This window comes from Lepus europaeus, chromosome 8 (assembly GCF_033115175.1).
Source record: "Lepus europaeus isolate LE1 chromosome 8, mLepTim1.pri, whole genome shotgun sequence".
Lineage (NCBI taxonomy): Eukaryota > Metazoa > Chordata > Mammalia > Lagomorpha > Leporidae > Lepus > Lepus europaeus.
The window spans coordinates 99,587,532-99,611,258 of NC_084834.1; the positions used below are offsets into that span (position 1 = coordinate 99,587,532).

The following is a 23,727-nucleotide window of genomic DNA, read 5'->3' on the forward strand; positions in this document are numbered from 1 at the left end:
TCCCTTAGATCAAAAATGAGCTATACTTTGACTGGAGGCAAAGCTCTTTTCATGGTTATCTGTCAACCACCACGGAATATCTTTAGGAGCCTCTTGAAGAGCAAAAACCTATAAAATACCACAACCACCATTTATATGCAATTGATTTTCTCTTCTAAATTTGTGTGAAGAGCCTAATGTTTTGAAAATCAGATCAGCATAAATGAACAAGATTCCACTATCTCAAACATCCCCTTAGAAAATCCTTTGATTATTTGACTCATTATCCTATAAAAATTAAACTGTGTACATCTGGATAATCATGTTCAAAGGCAGGTATATGTTTTTAAAACTCTGACTACACCTATGCATGGAAAAACAATAACAACCCAGATCGTATTACCAAATTTCCCAGATGCTTAGCTTGACATTTTCAGAACAGCTGCAATTGGAGCTGGAGGCTTTGCTGTGTGCACCCTCAAGGCTCAGCTTCATTAAGTAACAATTAGCCTAAATGCCTGTTAATTAGACCTATCTGTAGCTTCTACGGGGAAAAGAAATGTCTCAGAGGCGGTCTCCAAAAAGAAAACAGCCTTTGTGTCTTCTTTCTAGTACTTCCAAGGCCCGACACTGTCTCAGAAGAGACTACAAGAGGTTGAGCAGTGAAGTGAACATCCTGAGGTTGTCTTCCTTACCTGGTTACAAAACAGAGGCTGACACTGAGCTGTGAAACACTGGGCGATCCCATTTCTACACACACACTTGGCACACCGGCTCAAATGCCAGTGCTCCCCATCTTGAAACACACGGCCTTCATAGGAACAGGGTTCTGGAAGGTCAGAGAAATAACGGTTACAGGACGGATTGCATCGGCTGGTCCCCGGGCTGTCTGCAGGGGTATGCGTGCAATGCATTTGCCTAGGACTTCACGTTAGGTACCTGGGACACAAAAAGAGGCTCTATGATTGGGATCCACCCTCTGCAGTTGTTATCCCGAATTCTCTGAATTTCTGTTTTATAAGTAAAGTATGATGGTGCTTGGAGCCTCAGCTCCTGTATGGTTCCACATCCTACCAGGCTTCCCAGGATGATTTCTCTGCCACCTGCTCTCCTCCTCTTGCCCAGGGATTGCTGCCATCTTCCATTCATAGCCCAGGACCTGAGTGGGGGTACATGTCCCAGAGTGGGGCACAGGTGCCTGTGAGGGTCTCCACTCAACCTTCCAGTATCCTCATGCCTGAGGGAGTACAGTAAATAGCACAGAAAACCTGGCAACTGGGTGGACATTTGGCGTAGAGGTTAAGACACCTGTGCCCCTCATGTATTACCTAGGTTCAATACCCAGCTCTGTTCCTGACTCCTGGTTCCTGGTATGCAAATGGAAGGCAGTAGTGATGGCTCAAGTAATTGGGTTGCTATCACCCATGTAAGAGAGCTGGATTGAGTTCCTGCCTCCCAGTCAAGGGCCATCGTGGGCATTGGGAGAGTGAGCCAGCAGACGGGAGCTCTCTCTACCTTTCTGTCTTTCTCTGCCTCACACAGAAATAAATAAAAACAAAAACCACCAGAAGGTTGGGAGAGATCACAGGGACAAAAAGTCTCTTCCTCTCTGCCTTTGAACAGAGGCCTTTCATTTCCCCCCAAATAAAAGCTGATGATGCTCCAATCACTCTAGACAAAATGCTTCCAATATGTCTCTCTCCTGGAGGGCTAACAGGAAGGCCTTTAAAGACCTCATAAAGAATCCTACAGGCTCAGACAACCCACTCTCTGTGCCATCCCCAACTCTGCTGTCCAAGTATCTTCCCTTGCAGCGTTATTGGGCCCAGAGCAGCTGACAGTCCTTCCCTGGCAAAGGGCACCTGGAATGCACGAGGCAAACACCTCACTTCCATCATTTCCTGAGCATGCTTTTGAATCCCTGGAAAAATGGCTTTCCAGGGTAAAGGCCTGCCAGGCTTGGAATAACTGGGGAATGGAAATAAACCAGGGGATCTCTTTTAAAGGGAGAAAAGAGTGTAGCTTTCAGGGAATAAAAAGAGATATTCCGGCTACTACATGTCAGAAGAGAGCATAATGTGGCAATGACAACACTTCCTATTCATCATAAAGTAACTTCTATTTAGCTGCCACACAGAAGGGAACATAAATCCCTAAAATGCAACAGAAGTTTACAGGGACTAACGAGAACTCTGGAAGTCTGCCCTTGGCTTCCCGAAGTTCTGTGCCACCAGCTGGAGGTGTCCACTTCGGCAAGGATGCACTCAAGACAAAGACACCCTTCCTGCTCTGCGTCCTGGAGAGAGACGTCATTCACCCACATCCCACCGAGCAGAATTCGTGCCAGTGCCACCATACACACAGGGAACAGGTTTGTCCTCTCTACCAAGTGAGCAGGAGGAGCCACACTGGCCCCGGGGGATCCTATCAAAGGGTCTCTTTCCTACTCCCTTCCCCTCTTGGAAGCTGTGAATACCAAGGGATGCATCCAGCCAAGGCAAAGTAAATAAATCAGAGACTCAGATTCCTCAATTTGGAAGGGGGTTTAAAGATGAGTTCCAATCCCATTCTCTGAAACATCACTCCCTGCCAAGCACAAGGCTACATCGTGGTTACAATAAAGAAAGGAGTTGAGATCTTTGAGCTACTGAGCAAGAAGGAGTTGGGGTATCACCACGTGGCCTCAAAGGCAAAGAGGGCCCTTGTGATGAGTTCATACTCACTTCCAGGGCCCACACAGACTGGGCAGCAGCTGCCGTCAGGGGTGAGTTCCAGCTCGCGGTGTCTACAGGACAGCGGTGGGCAAGGCTGGGGGGTGCACCTTACTTCCCCGTGGGTGCAAGAGCACACGCTGCATGGGGAAGAGGCCCACTGTGTTCCATGCTGTGTGCGGAGGGAGAAAGAAAGGAGAAGGTTAGAGCCAGAGTGCAGGCTTTCATTCCACCAACAGAAGTTAATCTTACACAAACCAAGCAGGGATCTCAGGAAAGGTGGAAGACAGCTCTCAGCTTGCAAGGCTAAGATGAAGCTTTGCAGTGTTCCAAGTCAGAGACCAATTTTATAACAGTTTTCTATTATCTCTAGGATTTCATTTTTGAAATTTTCAGAAAAACACAAATAAAATAGAGCCAATCTTATAAAAATTTTTATATAGTCCAAAGCAAAATATGCACACATATATTTTACTATGTTATTTATAAAGGTTATATCATCTTATTTTTATTTTTTTTCCCCAAAGATGTATTTATTTATTTTTATTTATTTATTTGAGAGGTAGAGTTATAGATAGTGAGAGAGAGAGAGAGAAAGATCTTCCTTCTATTGGTTCACTAACCAAATGGCCACCACGGCCGGCACTGCACCGATCCAAAGCCAGAAGCCAGGTGCCTCTTCCTGGTCTCCCATGCGGGTGCAGGGGCCCAAGGACTTGGGCCATCCTCCACTGCTCTCTCGGGCCACAGCAGAGAACTGGACTGAAAGAGGAGCAACAGGGACTAGAACTCAGCACCCATATGGGATGCCACGCCACAGGTGGAGGATTGGCCAAGTGAGCCATGGCGCTGGCCCCAAAGGTGTATTTATTTATTTGAGAGGCAGAGAGAAGGAGAGACACAGAGAGAGATCTTCCATCTGCTAGTTCACTCCCCAGATGGCCTCAACAGCCGGAGCTGGGCTGTTCTGAAGCCAGAAGCCGGGAGCTTTTTCTGGTCTCCTATGTGGATACAGGGGCCCAAGCACTTGGGCTACCTTCTGCTGCTTTCTCAGGCACATTAGCAGGGAGCTGGATCAGAAGTGGAGCAGCTGGAACTTGAATTGGTACCCATATGGGATGCCAGTACTGCAGACAGCAGCTTTACCCCGTGTGCCACAGTTCTGGCCCCTGGTTATACCATTTTCAACAGCTCTCACTGTAACCCTGTCTCATTGCTGTGGCTTCTGATTAGTTCCCATCTCCTCTCTCTCGCCTCTCTTTCTCTTGTTGCTGTATCCCATGGTCTTGGAGAAAGTGAGAGAGTCCTGGAGTCGAAGGATGCCCAGGTCAGAGCCACAGATCTTATTGGCTCTAAGCTGAAAAGCCCTTCACTCAGCCCAACTTCCAAAGTGACCACTGCAGCTGAGGGGATGGTCAAGTAGGGTCAGCAACATTGCAGGCAGAACTGTAAATTTCTTGTTAGAGATGCCCCCTGCCTTTACCTGGCCAGCTCTCCTCCCAGGCCAGCCAAGTAAGGAAAGTCAACAGAGTGCCTTCCCCTAGGAGGTTCACACCTCCCTTAGGATATACCCCATGTGAAGAGATAGATAGGTCTGGGCCTCTGAATTTACAAGGCCTAAAGCCCACCAGATTATTATCAAGCCCCTTCTATCAGGTTCTATTTCCCTCTCAATCAGAAAAATTACTTGTAGCTTAGACAGCACCTTTCTTAGCTCCTCTAATAATGACTCTGTCCTTTGTTCTAGACCCTGTCTAGCGTACTTGGGCCTCATTCCTTTGTAATCATAACCTCTACTCTACCACCAATGGCTCTACTCCCAACTTGTGTGTACTGATGGTCCTCTTCCCCACTTAATGCTGTATAATTGTTCAAACCTGGTAAATGCCACTCTTAGGATCATTGGTTACTATCCTCACTCTGTCTTTTATGACCTTGTCTAAATATGATCAGAGTCGGTAAACTTGGAAGGCTTCCATAGCCTTGGCAACTCATGACGACAGCCTAGGATGGTTACTGGCGCCATAAACTAGAGTGTCAATTTGTTGGGTCAACAACAGGAGCCACTGTGCACTTGCTCCTCATGTGGGATCTCTGTCCTTAATGTGCTGTACATTGTGATTTAATGCTATAACTAGTACTCAAACAGTATGTTTCACTTTGTGTTGCTATGTGGGTGCAAACTGTTGAAATCTTTATACTAAATTGATCTTCTGTATATAAAGAGAATTGAAATGAATCTTGATGCAAATGGAAGGGAAGAGGGAGCGGGAGAGGGGAGGGTTGCGGGTGGGAGGGAAGTTATGGGAGGGGGAAGCCATTGTAATCCATAAGCTGTACACTGGAAATTTATATTCATTAAATAAAAGTAAAAAAAAAAAGAAGAAGAAAGAAAGTGAGAGTCGACAGGAGGCATCTGTTCCATCCAATTCTCCCATAAACTGCGGAGCGCAGTCGTGCACAGGGAGGGAGTCTGTCTGTCTGCACACAGAGAACGTTCCTATTCCACTTTACACTGGGATACCACATTCTCAAAGCTGGCAGTATGTCAGCCATCTAAGAGACTGTGCGTTGAATTATCCTGGGATTTGCCGAGTAGGAAAAGCGTACCAACGAGCCACTCTCAGGTGTGATACAGGTGTGAGAGGGTGGTGAACTCAGAATGAAAAAAGCTACTCACACAACGACTGTTTCGGGAAGTGAGAGTCAAGGCTGTTCTCAGTATCAGAACAGGACAACAGCAGCCTTGCAGAGATACAGGGAAAATCAACTCAATGAATAAAGTTGTCTGCATTTTCCTCCTGCAACGCTTCCCTAAATATTCAAACTCTTCCCCTTTGCTTCTAATAAATCCAGCATATAATGATATCTGACCCAGCACAAATCATACACAGACTTTTATTAAAAACATCAGGCATCCTAGGGACTCATTAGACTAAACATACTCGAGGGATTACAGCCGTGTCCTGGGAAGCATAGAAAACGAACATTCTGTTGCTTCCCTTCAAGAATCACTGTTCATATCTCTGGGGCACAAAGGCGCCCTGTGCTACTTAAAGAAGTCAGTGCCCCCGGATTCTGCCCCTGGATTCAGGTCACAGGCATGCCAGCTCTGACATGATGGAATTACTAACCACCTGTGCTACTATTCTAACAGGTAATTGCAATCACCAATTATTTGGGAACCAAGTCCTCACCTTACGGTCATGGTAGCTTTCCTCCAGAGAGACTCACTGGGAGCACAAGAGGTAGCGATGTCTGTCCACACTGATGGAGAGGAACCAAGGAGGGCCTTGGCGCCATGCATGTTCTCCGGTCTCAGCTCAGCCCTGCCTGCCTTCACGTAATCCTTCTCTGTCTCAGCTTCCTTGTCTATAAATGACATTTTAGGGAAAACTGCAAGCGACCCAATTGCCTAATAATTGGGAATCACATTCTCCCAAAGTATGTGAGGGAATTACTGATAACACAACGTTGTGTAAAAAGGCAAGACATAAACCGTACACATAGAATAATTCCAACTATGTTAAAGTCTACATCTGTCTGTCTATGTTAAAGTCTACATCTATCTATCTATCTCCACTGCCACCCCACCACCAAAAACAGAAGTACATTAACCATGGTTTTTCAGAGTACTGGGATCATTGGTAGATTTGCTTTTATGCTGTGGACCTGTCTACATTTTTACTAAACAAATTATGTTTCTTTTCATCATCACAAAGCAAATTAGTGTTGAATTATCTAATTGCATATAGTTCTTAAATACATTCAGATTTGAAGACTGCATATAAAATAACTATAAGGGAACTACTTTAATAAGAATTAGGAGTTGGCTTCTATACACTCAGACATTTCACTTCGTAACAATAAGAGCTTGCTTTTATTACAACTAAGAGACACTGTCAGTTCTCAAATATTTGCAATACCACCACCTTTCAGAGGCCTCAAAAATTAATTATAAGGCAACCTGTCAATCACCCAAGGTTTTCATCTGTGACATGAAATGGTTATATTAGCTAATCTCTTCAGTACCTTTGGGCTTTCTGATCACGTGAATCTATAGCTCAAGAGACATAAAAGAAGGCAATGGATTCTCCCTTCACAGTGAGCTTGAGAATTATGGAAATAACAAGAACATTCGGCAGGGAGACTTCACTGGTTGATGTCAAAGCCACACAAGAAGCTCCAGGTGGTGATGCCCAGTGTACAGCATGAGGGAAAGGAATCGTTACCACCTCCCTCATGGGGACAAACCACATCAGTCCCCACCAGTTTGTATCCCACACCCTTCCTCAGAGTGTTCTGAACATGAAGAATTCAGGCAGCTAGCCCGGTGGTCAAAGCCTTTGCTTGGGATGCCCACATCGCATATCAGAGTGTGTGGGTTTCAGGTCCACCTGCAGTTTCGATTCCAGCTTCCTGCAATGAGGCAGCAGGTGATGGCTCAGTATCTGGGACCCTGACATCCACATGGGAGACCTAGATTGGGTTCCCAGCTCCTGGCTTCAGCATGGCCCAGCCAGGGCTGTCATGGACATTTGGAGAGTGAACCAGAGAATGGGAGGCCTGACTCATTCTCTCCCTCTCTCTCTCTCTCTCTTTGGCTTTCTAAGAAATAAAATAAATAAATAAAAGCTGAAAAAATAATGCCCATAAAACACCCAACCTAGAGTTCAAGAGGCTCAAAACACACACACACACACACACACACGTATATATTTCTTCTCTCCCAGTGTTGTCTATATCCACTTACAAAAGCATTATTTTTAAGAAACACTGCAGGGGCCAGGACATAGTGGCATAGTGGGCAAGGCTGCTGCCTGCAGTTCCAGCATCCCATATGGGTGCCAGTTCAAGACCAGGCTACTCCACTTCTAATCCACCTCTCTGCTGTGGACTGGGAAAGCAGTAGAGGATGGCCCAAGTCATTGAGCCCCTGTACTCACGTGGGAGACCTGGAGGAGGTTCCTGGCTCCTGGTTTCGGATCAGCTCAGCTCCAGCAATTGCGGGCATTTGGGGAGTGAACAAGCAAGTGGAAGACCTCTCTCTCTGTCTCTGTCTCTGTCTGTCTCTCTCTATCTCTCTCTCTGACTCTACCTCTCTGTAACTCTGCCTTTCAAATAAATAAATAAATCTTAAAAAAAAAAAAAAACCTGCAGCAGCAAAGAGAGCTTTGTGAAATCAAGGAGTAAAAGACACACAGCAAAACTACTGCAAGACCCAGTTTAAGCTGTGCCATCGTAACCTCATTAATACCCTTGAGAAAGCAGACTTTGACACTGGGCAAAAGTGAATTCTGTAGACAACATCTGAAATATATTCTTCTGCACAGTCAACTAACAAGTTAGCTCGGCTGTTGACATAAGTCCAAAGAAAAGATAAGGTCATAAAGCATTAGCCTGGCTTACTGACAGAACAAAAAAATAAGTTTTCTTCATATAATTTGTTCCTGTTATGAAGTTATAAATCCAGAATACTAAATATCGGGGAATGTTCAGTGCATATGATAATTATGTCCTCTACTTTGAAGAGAACAAGGCTACAGAATTCAATATGCTCTTCTTCCCTTGCACACAGAAATCCCTGTCCCCTTTAGCCTTACAGAAAGAACGAGCCCACCTCTCCCTCCTTGTGCCTCTACTCACTGGCATTTGGCACTAGGCTTTACCACCTGCCATTGGCCTTCTCAGCAAATCTTCAAGCACGTTCTTCTTAATTTGACATTACATGGAGCTGAGATTAAATTAGGAACGGAGAAGAAAAAGGATGAATGGTCCTCCCCTCCCCTTCACAAAAGAATTCATGGGGGAAAAGAACAGGAAGAAAGCACTCAAATACTCCTTAGAAAAGCACAGTTGATACCTATTTCCCTGGCTGGGCACGGCTCCCTAAATGAATTTGGAGGGAGAGCAGTGGGAAGGCCAAAGGTGAAACAGTCCCCTCTCCCCACCCCACCAGAATCTTGCTGGAATAAGCCCAGGCAACATTCTCAAATAACTCAGAGTCAGCCAAAAGGCTCAAGTGTCTTCCTCACTCCAGGAAAGGAAAGCTCCGGGGACTTGTCTCGACTTGCTGGGATGCCAGTTGTGGAAGCTGTTTCTCCTCCGTGAGGCAAGGAGGTCCTTAGTGAGGCCCAGCCCTGTTAGTTCAAAGAGCAGGTTCCCAGACAGCCCTGGGCTCAGCCCACCTTGACCTTCCTTTTCAACAGTGTGCTCCAGGGATAGCAGCACCTCACCTGATTCTCTTGCAGCCACACCCGGTGAACCCCACAAAGCCTCTCCCAAGCTCCTCCTTTAGGGGGAAGCACCCGCCTCAGTTTATGGCTCCAGAGCTAGTCTGTAGCTTCCGTGAGTGTGGGTTGCAAACCAGAGGCTAAGGAGAGAGGAATCCTGCATGCATTCCTCAGGAAAGCAGAATTCTCCAGAAACTGACCGCAAAGACAAAGGGCTGCAAGATCTAAGAAAAAACAACTAGAGATGTAAGTGACCAGGCAAGACCCAGAGCAAAGCAGACAAGCATTTACATTGCTCAAGAAAATGAATACTAGAAAGGATTTGGTCAGAACCTAGGAGAAATGAAGAAAGAAAGAGGGGGAAGGAAGGACAGGAAGATAAGAAATACAATGATTTTGACTTAAGATTAATGTTAGATTTTGTCTTAACTTAAAAAAAAAAAAATCTATCTTCTAGCTTCTAGAGATGTTTTTCTCCAAAGCTATAGTTCTGGAAATTCAGCCTTTTTCTCAGTTACATCAAGTACCAGAAATGTAATTATCACATTTTCTGAGGGAATGCATTTTGAAAGTTGCATATGCAAAAACAACACACGGGCATGGGGCATGTTCCTATGCATGTTAGAACTCTCCGCAGGACATGTTATTGCAGAAAAATGAACCCCAAGGAAGGCAGGGACAAAGAAGACCAAGCAGGGTTTTCTGAGCACTCCCAGCCAAAGTAGGAGACCAACAGAGTTTCTAACTAAGCCCCAGGAGATCTATGGTCTGAGAACTGCCCAGCCACACAGGACAATGGCCAGTATGCCATTCGATAAGGACACGGAGTAGCTGGAGAAGGATTTACTAATCACTTGAGTCTCATTCAAGGCTTATTGAATATCTACTCCGGGAAAAGTTCAATGCTGAATACCAGGTTAGGTGGGAGGCAGGAAGGATCGTTATAAAGAACAGAAAATATTGTCAATGTTCTCAGACATCTTATATCAAGATAAGAAGACTGTGCACAAATGCAACATGAGAGAGCAAATGCCATGTCTCATTAGAAAGAATGGTCCATGCAAAGACTCCTGACCACTCAGGTCCCTGGATCTACCCTGTATATGAGATATCTGCTTTGTTTTATTCCCGATCCTGATTCCTATTGGCTCTCAACATCTCCTTCATGTGGAAGATTCAGCTGGGGGTGGGTATCTGGTGTAGTAGTTAAGTTGCCACCATATCATGGTGCCTGGGTGTGAGTCCCAGCTCTGACCCCTGATTTCAGCTTCCAGCTAATGCGCATGCCTTGAAAGCAGCAGGTGGTGGCCCAAGGACCGAGTCCCCGCCACCCATGTGGGAGACTCAGATACAGTTCTAGACTCCTGACTTTAGCGTAGCTTAGTCCTAGCTATTGCAGGGCAATGAACCAGTAGATGGAAGCTTGTTTGCTGGCTCACTCTTTCTCTCATAAAATGAAAATATACAAATAAAATCTTAAAAGATTCAGTTTGGTGTTGTTCACCTTGTACCACACACATCTTCCACACCTTCTGAACTGGCATTATTTCCACCAGTCTGCCCTGTAGCACCTGTCATTTCACAGCCCCTTGTCCTGTTCTGGTGAAAGGTGACATTGGCCAAGCAACAGCACACAGGGAGACGTGGCATGAAGATGGTTCTTTCACAGACCTGCCTGGGAGTCTTTCAGCAACGCATTGTGCAGGAGTGAAAGAGCAGCTTCCCCTGTAATTAGGAGGCCGAGGCTTGAGTAAGGGGATCCTGTCCCGTAGGGAAATGATCCCTGTACTCACAGAGCTTCAGGTGCAGACACTGAATAGCTTGCCTAGAGAGGAAATATCAGATCCTGCTAACCTGTGTTCTCGCCTAAATGGCCAGAGACACGAACTTGGGGAATGTTTTGTATGGGTGGAAGATGAAGATTAAAGCAAAAAAACCTCTTTCCATCCCATTCAAGCTCACCTGTCTCAGGGTGACATTTACATATGGGTGGAGATGCACTACCGATTTTCATAATTTCTGTTATGAACCTTGCAGTGCTACTTTTTAACCAGTATTGAACATCTCTAAATTAATCCTAAGACATCTGGAATGAAAAAGTAGTATAAGAAGCCCTTAGGGCAAATATCTAGTGCTGTGGTTCCACCTGTGGGGACAAAGGGGAGCACTTTGTTACCTAGGGAACATCTGGCCATGCCTGCAGATACTTTGGTTGTGGTGACTGGTGCACTTGGTAGGTAGAGGCCAGAGATGGTGCTCAACATGCTACTGTGCTTCAGATACTTCAAGCAACAACGCCTTACATGTCTACAGAAGTGAAGCTGAGAATTTCTGTCTTAATGGAATGAGCCTTGAATTAGGATTCAGAATATCAGGGCTCTAGAGTAGGTCATATCACTTATTAGTAATATGACCTTAGACAAGTACCTGAAGCTCTTTGCAATTCTTTTTTTTATCATTAACATGGGAAGAATAACATCTGCTCTATTCACCAGCATAGGGTTGTTAAATGAACAAAAAAATGCATGCAGGATACAAAAGGAAGGTGATTCATTTACTGTTGAACATCACAACTTCTTCAACATCAGCATTCGGACTCCTCTGTATAAAGACAAAAATTCAACCTCCAAATACTTACTGAGGACCCAGGGAAAGAATAGGATAGTACTAACCTCATTCAAGAAATGTCCATTCCCACAAAAGGGCAAATGAACCTCAGGTCCTCCACGGCTCTGGCTAGGAAACGACCTTCTCTTGTCAGGGTGAACGTCACATCCGGCTCTCCTTCACAATAACCACCAAACAAAGAAGCCCTGCTGGGCGGGAAAGCACTTACCTCATGGACTTTGTCTTCATGACGGCAAGATCCAGGAGATCTCAGCACACACTCTGGGCAGCATTGGTTGGCGGGAATCTGAAGCACTTCTCCCTGAGCGTTTAAAAGCAGTTCAGTGTGAGACAGCAGCAACCAAGGGTCACAACAGGTCCTCAGACTCCACGTCACCTGGCATTCGCTAGATCACAGGCGTTTCCGCAGGTGACAATAGACAGGATAAAATGAACACATCAAAAGATTCCCTCTGGCAAGATGAACTTCTCTCCTAGATAAAGTGAACCCCTCATGGAAGACATTTCTGTAGAGAAAATGTCTACACCTTTTCACATGTAACGAAGTGGAGAATTTCTTCCCACTACAAATGCCGCTCTCCCTTATGCCCAAGGAAAGAACAGTCAGGGTGAATGGAGAGCTGCATTTCCCCAGGCTGGATGGAGGCAGACAACTGGGGAGCTACAGATAGCCCAGGGCTGACAGGTCTCCCTGCTGTCTCCGAAGGACCACAGCCAGTGGTGGAGCTGAGGTTCTAGGGGTTCACTTTCGCGTATCCCTAGTATCCCACGTATCTTAGGGTTTCCTCAAGTCTAGAGGTTGGTAGAATGGTCAATGAGTGATTCTGATAAAAATTAACCAGAACATCATGGTCTGTCCATGGGATAAAAGTCTACAAGGGATTCAGGCAGTAGAATAAAAAAGTGTGTATGCCTGTGTGTTAATCTTTTATTTAATTTGTGTTGTCATTTTTGGTTGATTACAAAAGAAATCCGAGTTCATATAATTCCACCCAAAAGGGTGGATGGGAAACAATAATGAGATTTTGCTACTGCTAATCCATTAAATAGATAAATACAAATGTTTGTTATTTACTTGCTAAAGGACAAAATTTACACAATATGGGATTTTACAAAATTGCATGTGCTGTGCAACATTAATGACTTTTCATAAAAGAGCCCTCTGAATCCCAAGAGCATATTTATTGAATTTCCACTAAGATAGTGCAGAAATTAAGAATGCCACACAGATAGGAAATAGGAAGATCCAAGTGTTTTATACATTCTAACATGGAAGCAGGGAGCAAGGAAGACTGGGGGACAAAATGGAAAACTTCAACGGTGTATTTTTATGCCCTCAAATAAGTTTTATTTTATATAAAAGTAACTTTCATATTTGGCTCTCAAAACTCATTTCATAAATATAAATTTTTTAGTTTTTGAGTGGCAGTGGGAAGAGCAGAGAAGATGGTCCCCATTTTAGGTCTGTCCATTGAACTTCTGGTGGCACATGACAGAGGTGAGCTGAAAGAGGAGAATTTGGAGTGTGTGTTAAATATCCAAGAAAATGTCTCTGGGGAAAAAGAAAAGATTCTAAATGTCTCCACTCTCTTCCCTGGTCAACATCCATCTATCCAGCTAGGTAGCTATTCTTTATGTAGCATATGAATATACAATCTATCATATGTGGTTCCAGGAAAAATAAATGATTGATGCATAATCAAAAATAATTTTCAGAATTGCCATTTATGCTAGGTTATTTGCAATCAGTCCATGATGAAAACATAAATTATGATTTTAGAAAGATCTGAAAAAAAAGAAGAATGACAGGAGCCCAAGCTATTATTAGCACGACAAATAGTTTAGAGTACAATAGTGATTCAGTAATTTGTACCATGAACTAGCATAAGTGTACCACTGCAGAGGTGAATAACAACACATGCTGCTGAGAAACACAACGGAAAACTTCAAAGTACCACGATGGAGTAGAAGTTACAGTGGGCCGGAAGCCAGTACTCAAGTATGATATGATGGTACCACTTACTAGCTCTGTCTTTGAGCAAATGACAACACTGCTAAAAGCTGGTTCTTTCATCTAAAAAATGAGGAAGTCAGATTAAATTATTTGTAAAGGTTTCTTTTAGTTCTACCATCCCATAATTCTATTTCATTACTTGTAGCAAAGAAGTCAAATGCTCTGTGGAACACTCACCTGACCTTGGAGTTGAAAGCTGTCTTACAGTTGGATCATCTCATTTTACAGACAAGGAACCTCCTTCATTGGAGTTCACACTCCCTGATAATGCCATTCTTCACTGTTACCCTCATTCCCCAGTTTACTCACTAAAGAGTTGGCACCTGGAGTGGGTGTTGTGGTGCAGCAGGTTAAGCTGCCACTTGCAACACTGGTATCCTTATATCATAATGCTGCCTCAAGTCTGGCTACTCCACTCGAGCTAGCTACCAGATAATGTGCCTGGGAAGGTAGGTGGTGGTGGCCCAACTTCTTGGGTCTCTGTCACTCATGTAGGAACCAGGATGGAGTTCCTGGCTCCCAGATTTTGCCTGGTCCAATCTTGGCTATTGTAGCCATTTGATGAGTAAATGAGTAGATAGAAGATTTCTCTCTCTCTCTCTCTCTCTCTCTCTCTCTCTCTCTCTCTCTCTCCTCCCTTCCTGTCACTCTGCCTCTCAAATAAATAAATAAATAAAAATCTTAAAATAATAGAAGGACCTGGCACCTGGATCTCAGTTTCTTTCCTACCCTATGTCTAGACATAATTCTGAACAACTTCAATTCCATGAAAGCAACAGCCCAACATTCTATCCTTGTACATTCTTGACAAACTCAATTCGAGATATCCTTACTTGCACTTCACTGGCACTCCCCACAGCCATGGGCAGCCTCAGACCTGCCCACACTCCAACTTCTGTACACCCAAAGCCTTCAACTCTCTGACAGTGAGCCTCCTAGAGTTCTACTATTTCTCGCCCCCTCATCTGTGTGTGTGTGTGTGTGTGTCTCCCTTCCCCACTCTCACTTACCTTCTCATTTGCCTCAGAGTAACTCCCCAGCATTTTTTTCCATGCAGTCAATCAGCCCCCTGCTGGCCTCATTTTGCTGTTCTTTTGGTCGGAGTGTCTCCATTCCTTGCCCCTCTCCACTTAGTCTTCGTTACTATGACAAAATCTCAGTCTGGATATATCCCACAATTTGCCATATCTTCTTTTACACCCACTTGACTGGTAAGCATTGCTGAGACAATCATTCCACCTCACAGATTGGTTTATGGTCTCCTGCTCACACGGCCCCTTAACACCACACACAAATGCATAACCTAGACCTCAGTCAGCCCCCTTATCCCTTCAGGGTCAGTTCCAAGCACTCACTACTCTCTTATACCTCCCAACAGCCTCAAAGTCTTCACGAAGTAAACTCATCAGGTCTGAACTGCTTCAGTGTCCTTTCCCTCTTCATAAATCTGCGTATATCTGTATCTACCTAGGACTTGTTCTTTCCATTCCTAGAGAGCAAGGCTGTCACCCCATCCCAAGTTCCATCCCCACCCTGGGCTCTGGGTCCCACACTCTCTGTTCTCCATACACCCCTTTCTTTTTTTCTTTTTAAGATCTATTTTAGGGGCTGGTGCTGTGGCATAGTGGGTAAAGCTGGCTCCAGCAGCGCCAGCATCCCATTATGGGCACTGGTTCGAGTTACAGCTGCTCCACTTCCGATCCAGCTCTATGCTATGGCCTGGGAAAGCAGAGGAAGATGGCCCAAGTCCTTGGGCCCCTGCACCTGTGTGGGAGGCCTAAAAGAAGCTCCTGGCTCCTGGCTTCAGATTGGCACAGCTCTGGCCATTGCAGCCATTTGGGGAATGAACCAGCGAATGGAAGACCTCTCTCTCTCTCTCTCTCTCTTCCTCTCTGTCACTCTGCCTTTCAAATAAAAATAATTAAATCTTAAAAAATATGTATTTTATTTATTTGAAAGGCAGAGTAACAGAGACAGAGAGAGACAGGAGAAAGAAGGAGAGACAGAGAAAGAGGCCCATCCGCTGGTTCACTCCCCAAATGACTAGAACAGCTAGGGCTGATTCAGGCAGAAGCCAGGAGCATGGAGCTTATTCCAGGTTCTCCCACGTAGGTGCAGGAGTCTTGGGCTGTCCTCTATTGTTTTCTCAGGTGCATTAGCGGGGAGCTAGGTCATAAGTGGAGCAGCCAGGACTGGAACTGGAGTCCATATGGGATGCTGGTACTGCAGGCAGCAACTTAACCCACTACGCCACAGCACAGCCCTTGGAAACTCTTCTTTCTAACTCATGCATTCTTTCTGTGTCTCTCCCTCCCTCCAACCCGCATATCCTGAATTTCTCTCTTCAGCCGGCATCATTCCCTTCTCCCTTCTAAGGTAATAATGTCTATCTCATGCTAATAACAAAATCTGAGAAACAAAACAAAACCAACCCCATTCCATTCAACTAGTCTACAAATATTGACTGAGTGCCTTCTGGTGCCCTATTTGAGAAGTGTGTTAATGAAGATCCCTGCTCTCAAGAAGGTAAGTGTCTAAAGAGAGAAGCGGACAAACAAGAGGCATTTGCTGTGTGCTCCAAGGGTATAATAAGGGCAAGCACAAAGCCATGGCAGGACATGGAAAGTCACAATGGTTGTGAGAAGAGAGCTTCAAAGAAGTATCACCGATGTAGGGTAGCCTGCCTGACGTCCCTTCTGCTCCCAGTCAAGCTCCTGAAAGATTAGTTTTTCCTTAGCTCCCCTCCCCCCTTTCCAGTTGCTCTTCCTATTGGTGCCATGGTAGGTTCCACTGTCACCACTCCACTGACACCAATTTCAATGTAGGCACCAGCCACCTACACATTGCCAAATCCAACAGACAGCATCAAATTCTTCTCCCCCTTCTTCCTGTAACTGTAATCAATAGTGTCAACACCAACGCCTTCTAGAAATGCTCTACTCTCCTGGAAACCTTAATGCTGCTCTCTTCTTTGACCATTCCTTATCCCCTTACTTCACTGACCATGTCTTTGTAATCTCCTGAATTATCTCTCTTACATTTACTCCCCCTTCAATGACTGTGTTTCCCAAAGACCAGCCTTGGTCTGTTACTGTTTCTCACACAATCCATTTGGGTAAGTTCATTAATTCTGATGGTTTGCATCACTGTCTGCTTGCTCTCTCCAGCCCTGTCTTTCCTCTGTACTGTAATTTCATATATACAACTTACTCTTTGTCCTATCCACCTGGCTCTTCTCTGAGCACTTCAAATTCACCACTCCAGAAGTGGACAAAGGGTCTCCAAAAGGTCCATAGAAGATACATATTAGGAAAAAAATATGCATAGGTTTCCAAATTTTGAGCACCAAAATGAACTTTCAATTCCATTTTCTGCAAACTTCTTGAAATACTATATATAGTAGCTATATGCCTGTAAGTAATATATAGATATAGATATATCTCAGTTGGTGAATGATGAGACAGTTGGTGATTCATCCAGTCATAAATATGGAAGTCATTTCTCCTTTTCCCTCCCTTCACCTTTCTACCTTCATTCAGTTCTGATTTATCCCCTAAATTTTTTATGAACTTGCCTTTCTCTCTTGGTCCCTATACTACCAATGCTCTAATTCAGGTACTCATTCTGTCATTAGATTATCCTCACATCCTCTGAACAGATCTGCTCATTTCTTATATTATGCATTATCTCTCAAAAACCAAGATTCTTTTTGGCCATTCAACTCTTGTGCCTGAAAACTTCATTGGTATTCTATCATCTTAAAAATAATGCTCTAAGCTCCATAATATAGCAGATAAGGCTCTCTATAACCTTGAACTTACCAAGTCTCCAGCCTCATTTCTCTTTCATTCAGTCAGTCAGTCAAAAATTATTTATTGAGTGCTACCATGCGTCAGGTGCTATTATAGATGTTGAGGATATACAGTGAACAAAGAAGATGGTAAACAAGACATTTTGGTAAATATATGGTATGTCAGATAGTAGTTAGTGCCAAGAAGAAAAATATGCATAAAATGTGGAAGAGGGATATAAAATGTGTGGTAGGGAGTAGAAAGTTGCAATTCTAAACAGAATGGCATCCAGGCAAGACAAACAGAGCAAAAGGTTAAATCCTGTGTATATTGTGTGTGTGTGTACAGATACACACCAAGCACTCTCTGTTATAGGGTATTTCTTTTGCACTTTACAATTCACTCTGAAATTTATATATAAATATATATAAATTATAAATTTCAGTATATAAGTTTCAATATATATTTCCAAAATTCATGGCAAATAGGATAAATGCTAAGTTTATGTTTGTGCAAAACAATCCTGAAATCCATACATACAAGGGCCTTCAAAAAGCTCACAAAAAAATGTGTGTTATAAAAAAAATATACATGGGTTTTAAAATATTTTGTTAAAAAATAAACATAACTTTTACTTCCATTTTCACAAAAAGTTTTGAACTACCCTCAGGTATATGAGTAGATGTCTCCAGGGAACAGCAAGGAGGCTAGAAGTCTGGAGCAGAGTGACAAGGGAGAGAAGAGGAGGTTAATTCGAGGGACACTGTCTTGAAGGGGACTGACTGCAACTGAGAAGAAACGACACTGGAGGTCATTAGCCAGGGCTAAGGAGACAAGCGACATGATCTGACTGCAGTTTTCAAAGAACACCTGACTGTTATGTCAAGAGCACAATGAAAAAGGTAAGTCTAGAAACTGAAACCAGTTAAATGGCTACTAGTGGGTAAGAGGTAATAAAAGGCAGAATGGAATTGAGAAAAAAGGCAGAGTTTAATGAAGGAAAAGCTGGCATATGCTATTGGACTGAGTGTGGGATGTGGGAGGAAGTGGGGAGTCAAAGAGGACTTGACTGTTCCAGCCAGAGCAACTGGGAGAGTGGATTTACCAAAGTGAGAAGAGTTAGGACAACAAATTAGGAGGGACGCAGTCAAGAGTCTCCTATAAAACAAAGATCATGTCATTTTATTGATTGTTTTTTTTTTTTTTTCTAGAAAGGGCTTGAAGGGACTAGTTTAGGCTTTGGGAGTCCCCTGTGGTCTACAACTCAACTGCACAAGTCTATCACCGAAGTACAAAAGCAGCCAGAGACACTACACAGATCAAAGCATGAGCCTGTGTTTCGATAAAACGTGATGAGCAGTGAACATTGATTTCCTAGCATTTTCACATCACAAAATAATATTCTCAATCTTTTAGCCATTGAAAAATGTCAGTGAATGAAACACATCTAATGAACGCATCCATGAGCTAACAACGCCCTTCATTCATAGGCCGTACATGGGGACGGGCCAGAGTTAGCCTGCCGGCCCCTAGTACCGAATGGTATGTGGTTGTCAGCCATGAAATTCCTGTCCTCCAACACGTAATTCGTGGCTTCTCCCATGGCACCACACTTATTCGTGTGTTCGCGAGGTTTGGAAAACCGGCTCAGATGCCGCCATGAGTAACTCAGTGGCCACAGAGTGGTGCTTTAGTATTTACTCCATAGAGTAGAAAGCCTCATAATAAACAGCAACACATCATCCAATTTAAACATGGGATACATTCCTGGCTCCTCATCAATACACCTACGCAGGAACCAGGGAAGACCTGCAAGGTCCCCCTTCACTTCAACGTCAGGTATGAACCAAACCTTAGTGGAATTACATAGCATAAAGCCTTGATGGTCATCATGGGACTGGGAGCAGGAGAGTAAACTGAAGAATAAATTATGCCCACGAAATTGACACAATTTCTAAATCTAAAGGAAAACAACTGGACTTCTCCAAGGGAGCTGCAAATGTTCAGTTTAAAGCTTATGTGATTTTTTTAACAAATACATTCACTTAAAAAAGTCAGCACCTAGTGAAAAATGTTCCCAGTGGAACAGATACATGGTCAGAAAAAAACTGGACATTTTTCACAGATAGGAGAGGAGGAAATGTCACTTGGTCAAATGCAAGGACTCTCGTGTGTTGCAAAGGAGACAAAGGCAGCACAGCACCATAATAGACTGAGGGGCAGACCCAAATGATGTTTCTGGAACATCATCATCAAGGGGCCGGGGTTGTGGCTCAGCAGGTTGCACTGCAGACTATGATAACGGCATCCTATATGAGAGCTGGTTTCAAGACCTGGATGCTCCTCTTCTGGTTTAGCTTCCTGCTAATGAGCCTGGGAAAGCAGTGCAAGATGGCCCAAGTACTAGGGCCCCTGCCACCATGTGGGAGACCCAGATGGAGATCCTGGATCCTGGCTTCAACCTGGCCCAGTCCCAGCATTTGTGGCCATTTGGGGAGTGAACCAGCAGATGGAAGACCTCTCTCTTTCTCTAACTCCATTTGACGTTCTGTAGATGTCGCAGTTAGCTTTGGCATCTGTGAGACTCAGGGCAAAACCTCTGGGTAGCCGTTTATTAATTGCATAATCATAGTTAACTGCTTAAATTCTCCAGCGTTCACTTTCATCATCTGTGAAGTGGAGATAAACATACCTACCCAACATAACCCTAACTGGATACACTTGCAAAACCTTTAGTTGAATACCTGGTGGAAAATAACTGCTCAATAAGTGAAAATAAATATAGTTTAGATACCATGTTAAAATTATCTTCTACATTTCCTAAAGCTCCCAACGAGAGGCTGCGGTAACAGGAACTCTACCCTTCACTGAGCTCACCATTACATGGAAGATGCAGCTGGGACACCGTACCTTCTCAAAAGCACACCGAGGGTTTCTGCAAACGGCGGGTTTGCAGATAACGATGTCACCATGGCAACGGCAGTTCTGGCATGAATCGGGCTTCCAAACGGTGGCGTCCTGCAAAGAAGCATAAGCTCAGGGTGAAAACCTGATCAGTCGAGGATTGAGTACAGGAAGCAGCACCATCAATAGCCCCACAGTCCCAACAATTAAAAGGCAAAGGAGAGTTGCAGGCCCTGCACACACAGTACTTGCTGGGCTCTGATTAAAGCCTGAGAGGCAATCAAAGCAGTATAATCCATTTCACAACAGTCAACCCACGTAGGCACAGACAAGGACATTCAGCAGAGAGCTGTCGATACCCAGAGTAAAACCATCGATTGGCCTGAAGCCTCAGGAGGACATGCAGTTCCTTGATTTGAAGTTCCTTTTTGCTGTTAACTAGCAGAAACCATCAGAGCATGTGAAAAGGAAAATGACACTTTGACTAGCACCAGCCAGCTTCCCAGGAGCTGCATCTCCCTCTAGATCCTGTAAGTGCCTCCCACTTCACTGTCCATCTCCTTAACGCCAGTCAGAAACAAAAAGGATTTGAGTAGGGAATTCAGCTTTTTAAAGATTTATTTTTTAATGTATTTGAAAGGCAGAGTTAGAATTAGAGAGAGAGAGAGAGAGAGAGAGAGAGAGAGAGAGGGGGAGAGAGAGAGAAAGAGAGAGAGAGAGAAAGAGAGAGAGAGAGAGAGAGATCTTCCACCTGCTGGTTCACTCTCCAAATGGCTACAATAGCCTGGGCTGTGCCAGGCTGAAACCAGGAGACAGGAGCATCATCTGGGTGTCCCACATGGGTGCAAGGGCCCAAGCACTTGAGCCATCTGCCCCTGCTTTCCCAAGTGCATTAGCAGGGAGGTGGATTGGAAGTGGAGCAGTTGGGACTCGAACCAGTACCCATATGGGATGCCGGCACTGTAGACAGTGGCTTAACCCTCTAGGAGAGCTATTACTGTGAAGGTACAGGCCCTCTCTGACTTAGAGTGGTTTGCTTACCATTTCTCAAATTCACAATAGTGTAAAATAAGTACACATGCAACAGAAATTGTACTTCAAATTTTGAATTTCATCTTTTCTTGGGCTAGTGATATGCATTCCAGTTCTCTCTTGCAATGCTGGGCAATAGCAGCAGCGAGCCAGAGCACCCAGCCAACCCTACAACCATGAGGTCAACAATAGAATCTCTGCAGTGAACTGTGTGGCTCAGCCACAACACTGAGTGGCTCAGAGACATCACACATATTTTTGGCTCAAAAGTAGTTTTCATTTATGGTGGGTTTATTGAAACAGAACTCAAACGTAAATCAAGGATAACACGTACATTTATAGATGAGGTTAACATGGACAACCAGTTGACTTTTAAGTAAAGGAGAATACCCTCCATAACACAGGCCACCCTCATTCAATCACTGGACGGCCTTAATCACAAAAGCTGAAGTTTTTAAGAGAAGAAATAATTCAGCCTCTAGACTGTCACATAGAAATTCTGCCTGCATTTCCAGTCTGCTGGGCTGTCCTATAGGGTTTGGACCTGCCAGTTCCAACAGTCACATGAGTGTATTCCTTAAAATAATCTCTCAGAATGAGGGCGAGAGTAGCAGAGAGAAGAGAGAGGGGCAGACACTATTCGTTCTCTCTGGAGAACTGTGACTAACATACCAACACTGACACAGATGTACAGGGACATGCACAACACAGCCAAACAAAAATGCAGTCATCCTTTTGGGTCAAAAAATGCTAACTTCAAACACAGAGAACTTTCCAGAGTCACCAAAGAAATGCATGTCTGTGGTAAGATTACATTTCCAGTGTCCAGGTCACAAAACTTCTGAATCAAAGCAAATGAGCGCCAGCACCTGGACTGGAAGCTCTCTCAAGTCTTCACTGTTACAGCGCCATCCGCACAAGTGGTGACAGTACAGCAACTGCGATCTACTCTTAACCAATACAAGAGGATGAGGAAAAACAGTTCATTCCCCAACGTGATGCAATATATACAGCATGGTCCTATTGATTTTAAGAAAATAATTGCAGCTTCCAGACACAGATTAAATAACAGTGACAACTTGACAGAGCCAGCAGCTACCACAGACTGACTGAGGTATCTTAGGTTGCGCTAACTCTGCCATCATCCCAGAGGGCTGGGAAAGTACCTGCAAGATAATGCTGTGCAAAGCACTGACATGGAAGACAACCCCAGGAAACTGGCATTACTAGTTATTATTACCAGTTTACAGATGAGAAAACAGGTTGGGAAATACTGAATAATTTGCCTATGTTTACAAAATATTAATACAAGGAGAACAGATTTCATGTATTTCATAGAATTCTAAGATGATAACCATACTTTTGCCTCCATTCCTCCCTCAAACCCTCTTCCTTCTTTCTTTCCTTTCCTTTAGTTTTTGTAATAACACTTTATTTATTTATTTTTAACTTTTATTTAGTAAATATAAATTTCCAAAGTACAGTTTATGGATTACAATGGCTCCCCCCCCCATGACTTCCCTCCCACCTACAACCCTCTCATCTCCTGCTCCCTCTCCCATTCCATTCACATCAAGATTCATTTTCAATTATCTTTATATACAGAAGATCAATTTAGTATATATTAAGTAAAGATTTCATCAGTTTGCACCCACACAGAACATAAAGTGTAAAATACTGTTTCAGTACTAGTTATAGCATTAATTCACATTGAACAACACATTAAGGACAGAGATCCTACATGAGGAGTAAGTGCATAGTGACTCCTGTTGTTGACTTAACAATTTGACACTCTTGTTTATGGCATCAGTAATCTCCCTAGGCTCTAGTCATGAGTTGCCAAGGCTATGGAAGCCTTTTGAGTTCTCTGACTTCAATCTTATTTGGTCAAAGTGGAAGTTCTCTCCTCCCTTCAGAGAAAGATACTTCCCTTCTTTGATGGCCCGTTCTTTCTACTGGGATCTCACTCACAGAGATTTTTCATTTAGTCTTTTTTTTTTTTTCCAGAGTGTCTTGGCTTTCCATGCCTAAAATACTCTCATGGGCTCTTCAGCCAGATCCGCATGCCTTAAGGGCTGATTCTGGGGCCAGAGTGCTATTTAGGACATCTACCATTCTATGAGTCTGCTGTGTATCCCGCTTCCCATGTTGGATCGTTCACTCCCTTTTTTATTCTATCAGTTAATATTAGCAGGCGCTAGTCTTGTTTATGTGATCCCTTTGACTCTTAGACCTATCAGTATGATCAATTGTGAACAGAAATTGATCACTTGGACTAGTGAGATGGCATTGATACATGCCAATTTGATGGGATTGAATTGGAATCCCCTGGCACATTTCTAACTCCACCATTGGGGCAAGTCAGCTTGAGCATGTCCCAAATTGTACATCCCCTCCCTCTCTTATTCCCACTCTTATATTTAAGAGATTACTTT

The 23,727-nt window shown here is 43.9% G+C and overlaps 1 protein-coding gene across 1 annotated transcript in view; it reads right to left on the minus strand.

Moving 5' to 3' along the window:
- FRAS1 (Fraser extracellular matrix complex subunit 1) overlaps positions 1 to 20,559 on the minus strand; it is a 308,843-nt gene extending 288,284 nt beyond the window's left edge. The window contains exons 1-5 of the mRNA XM_062198919.1: positions 20,509 to 20,559; positions 20,267 to 20,374; positions 11,760 to 11,852; positions 2,703 to 2,862; positions 675 to 808 (exon numbers count right to left, since the gene is read on the minus strand). Of these exons, the coding sequence (XP_062054903.1) occupies positions 675 to 808; positions 2,703 to 2,862; positions 11,760 to 11,852; positions 20,267 to 20,374; positions 20,509 to 20,559 (546 nt within the window). The remainder of the gene's footprint in view (positions 1 to 674; positions 809 to 2,702; positions 2,863 to 11,759; positions 11,853 to 20,266; positions 20,375 to 20,508) is intronic.
- Positions 20,560 to 23,727: the final 3,168 nt, after the last annotated feature.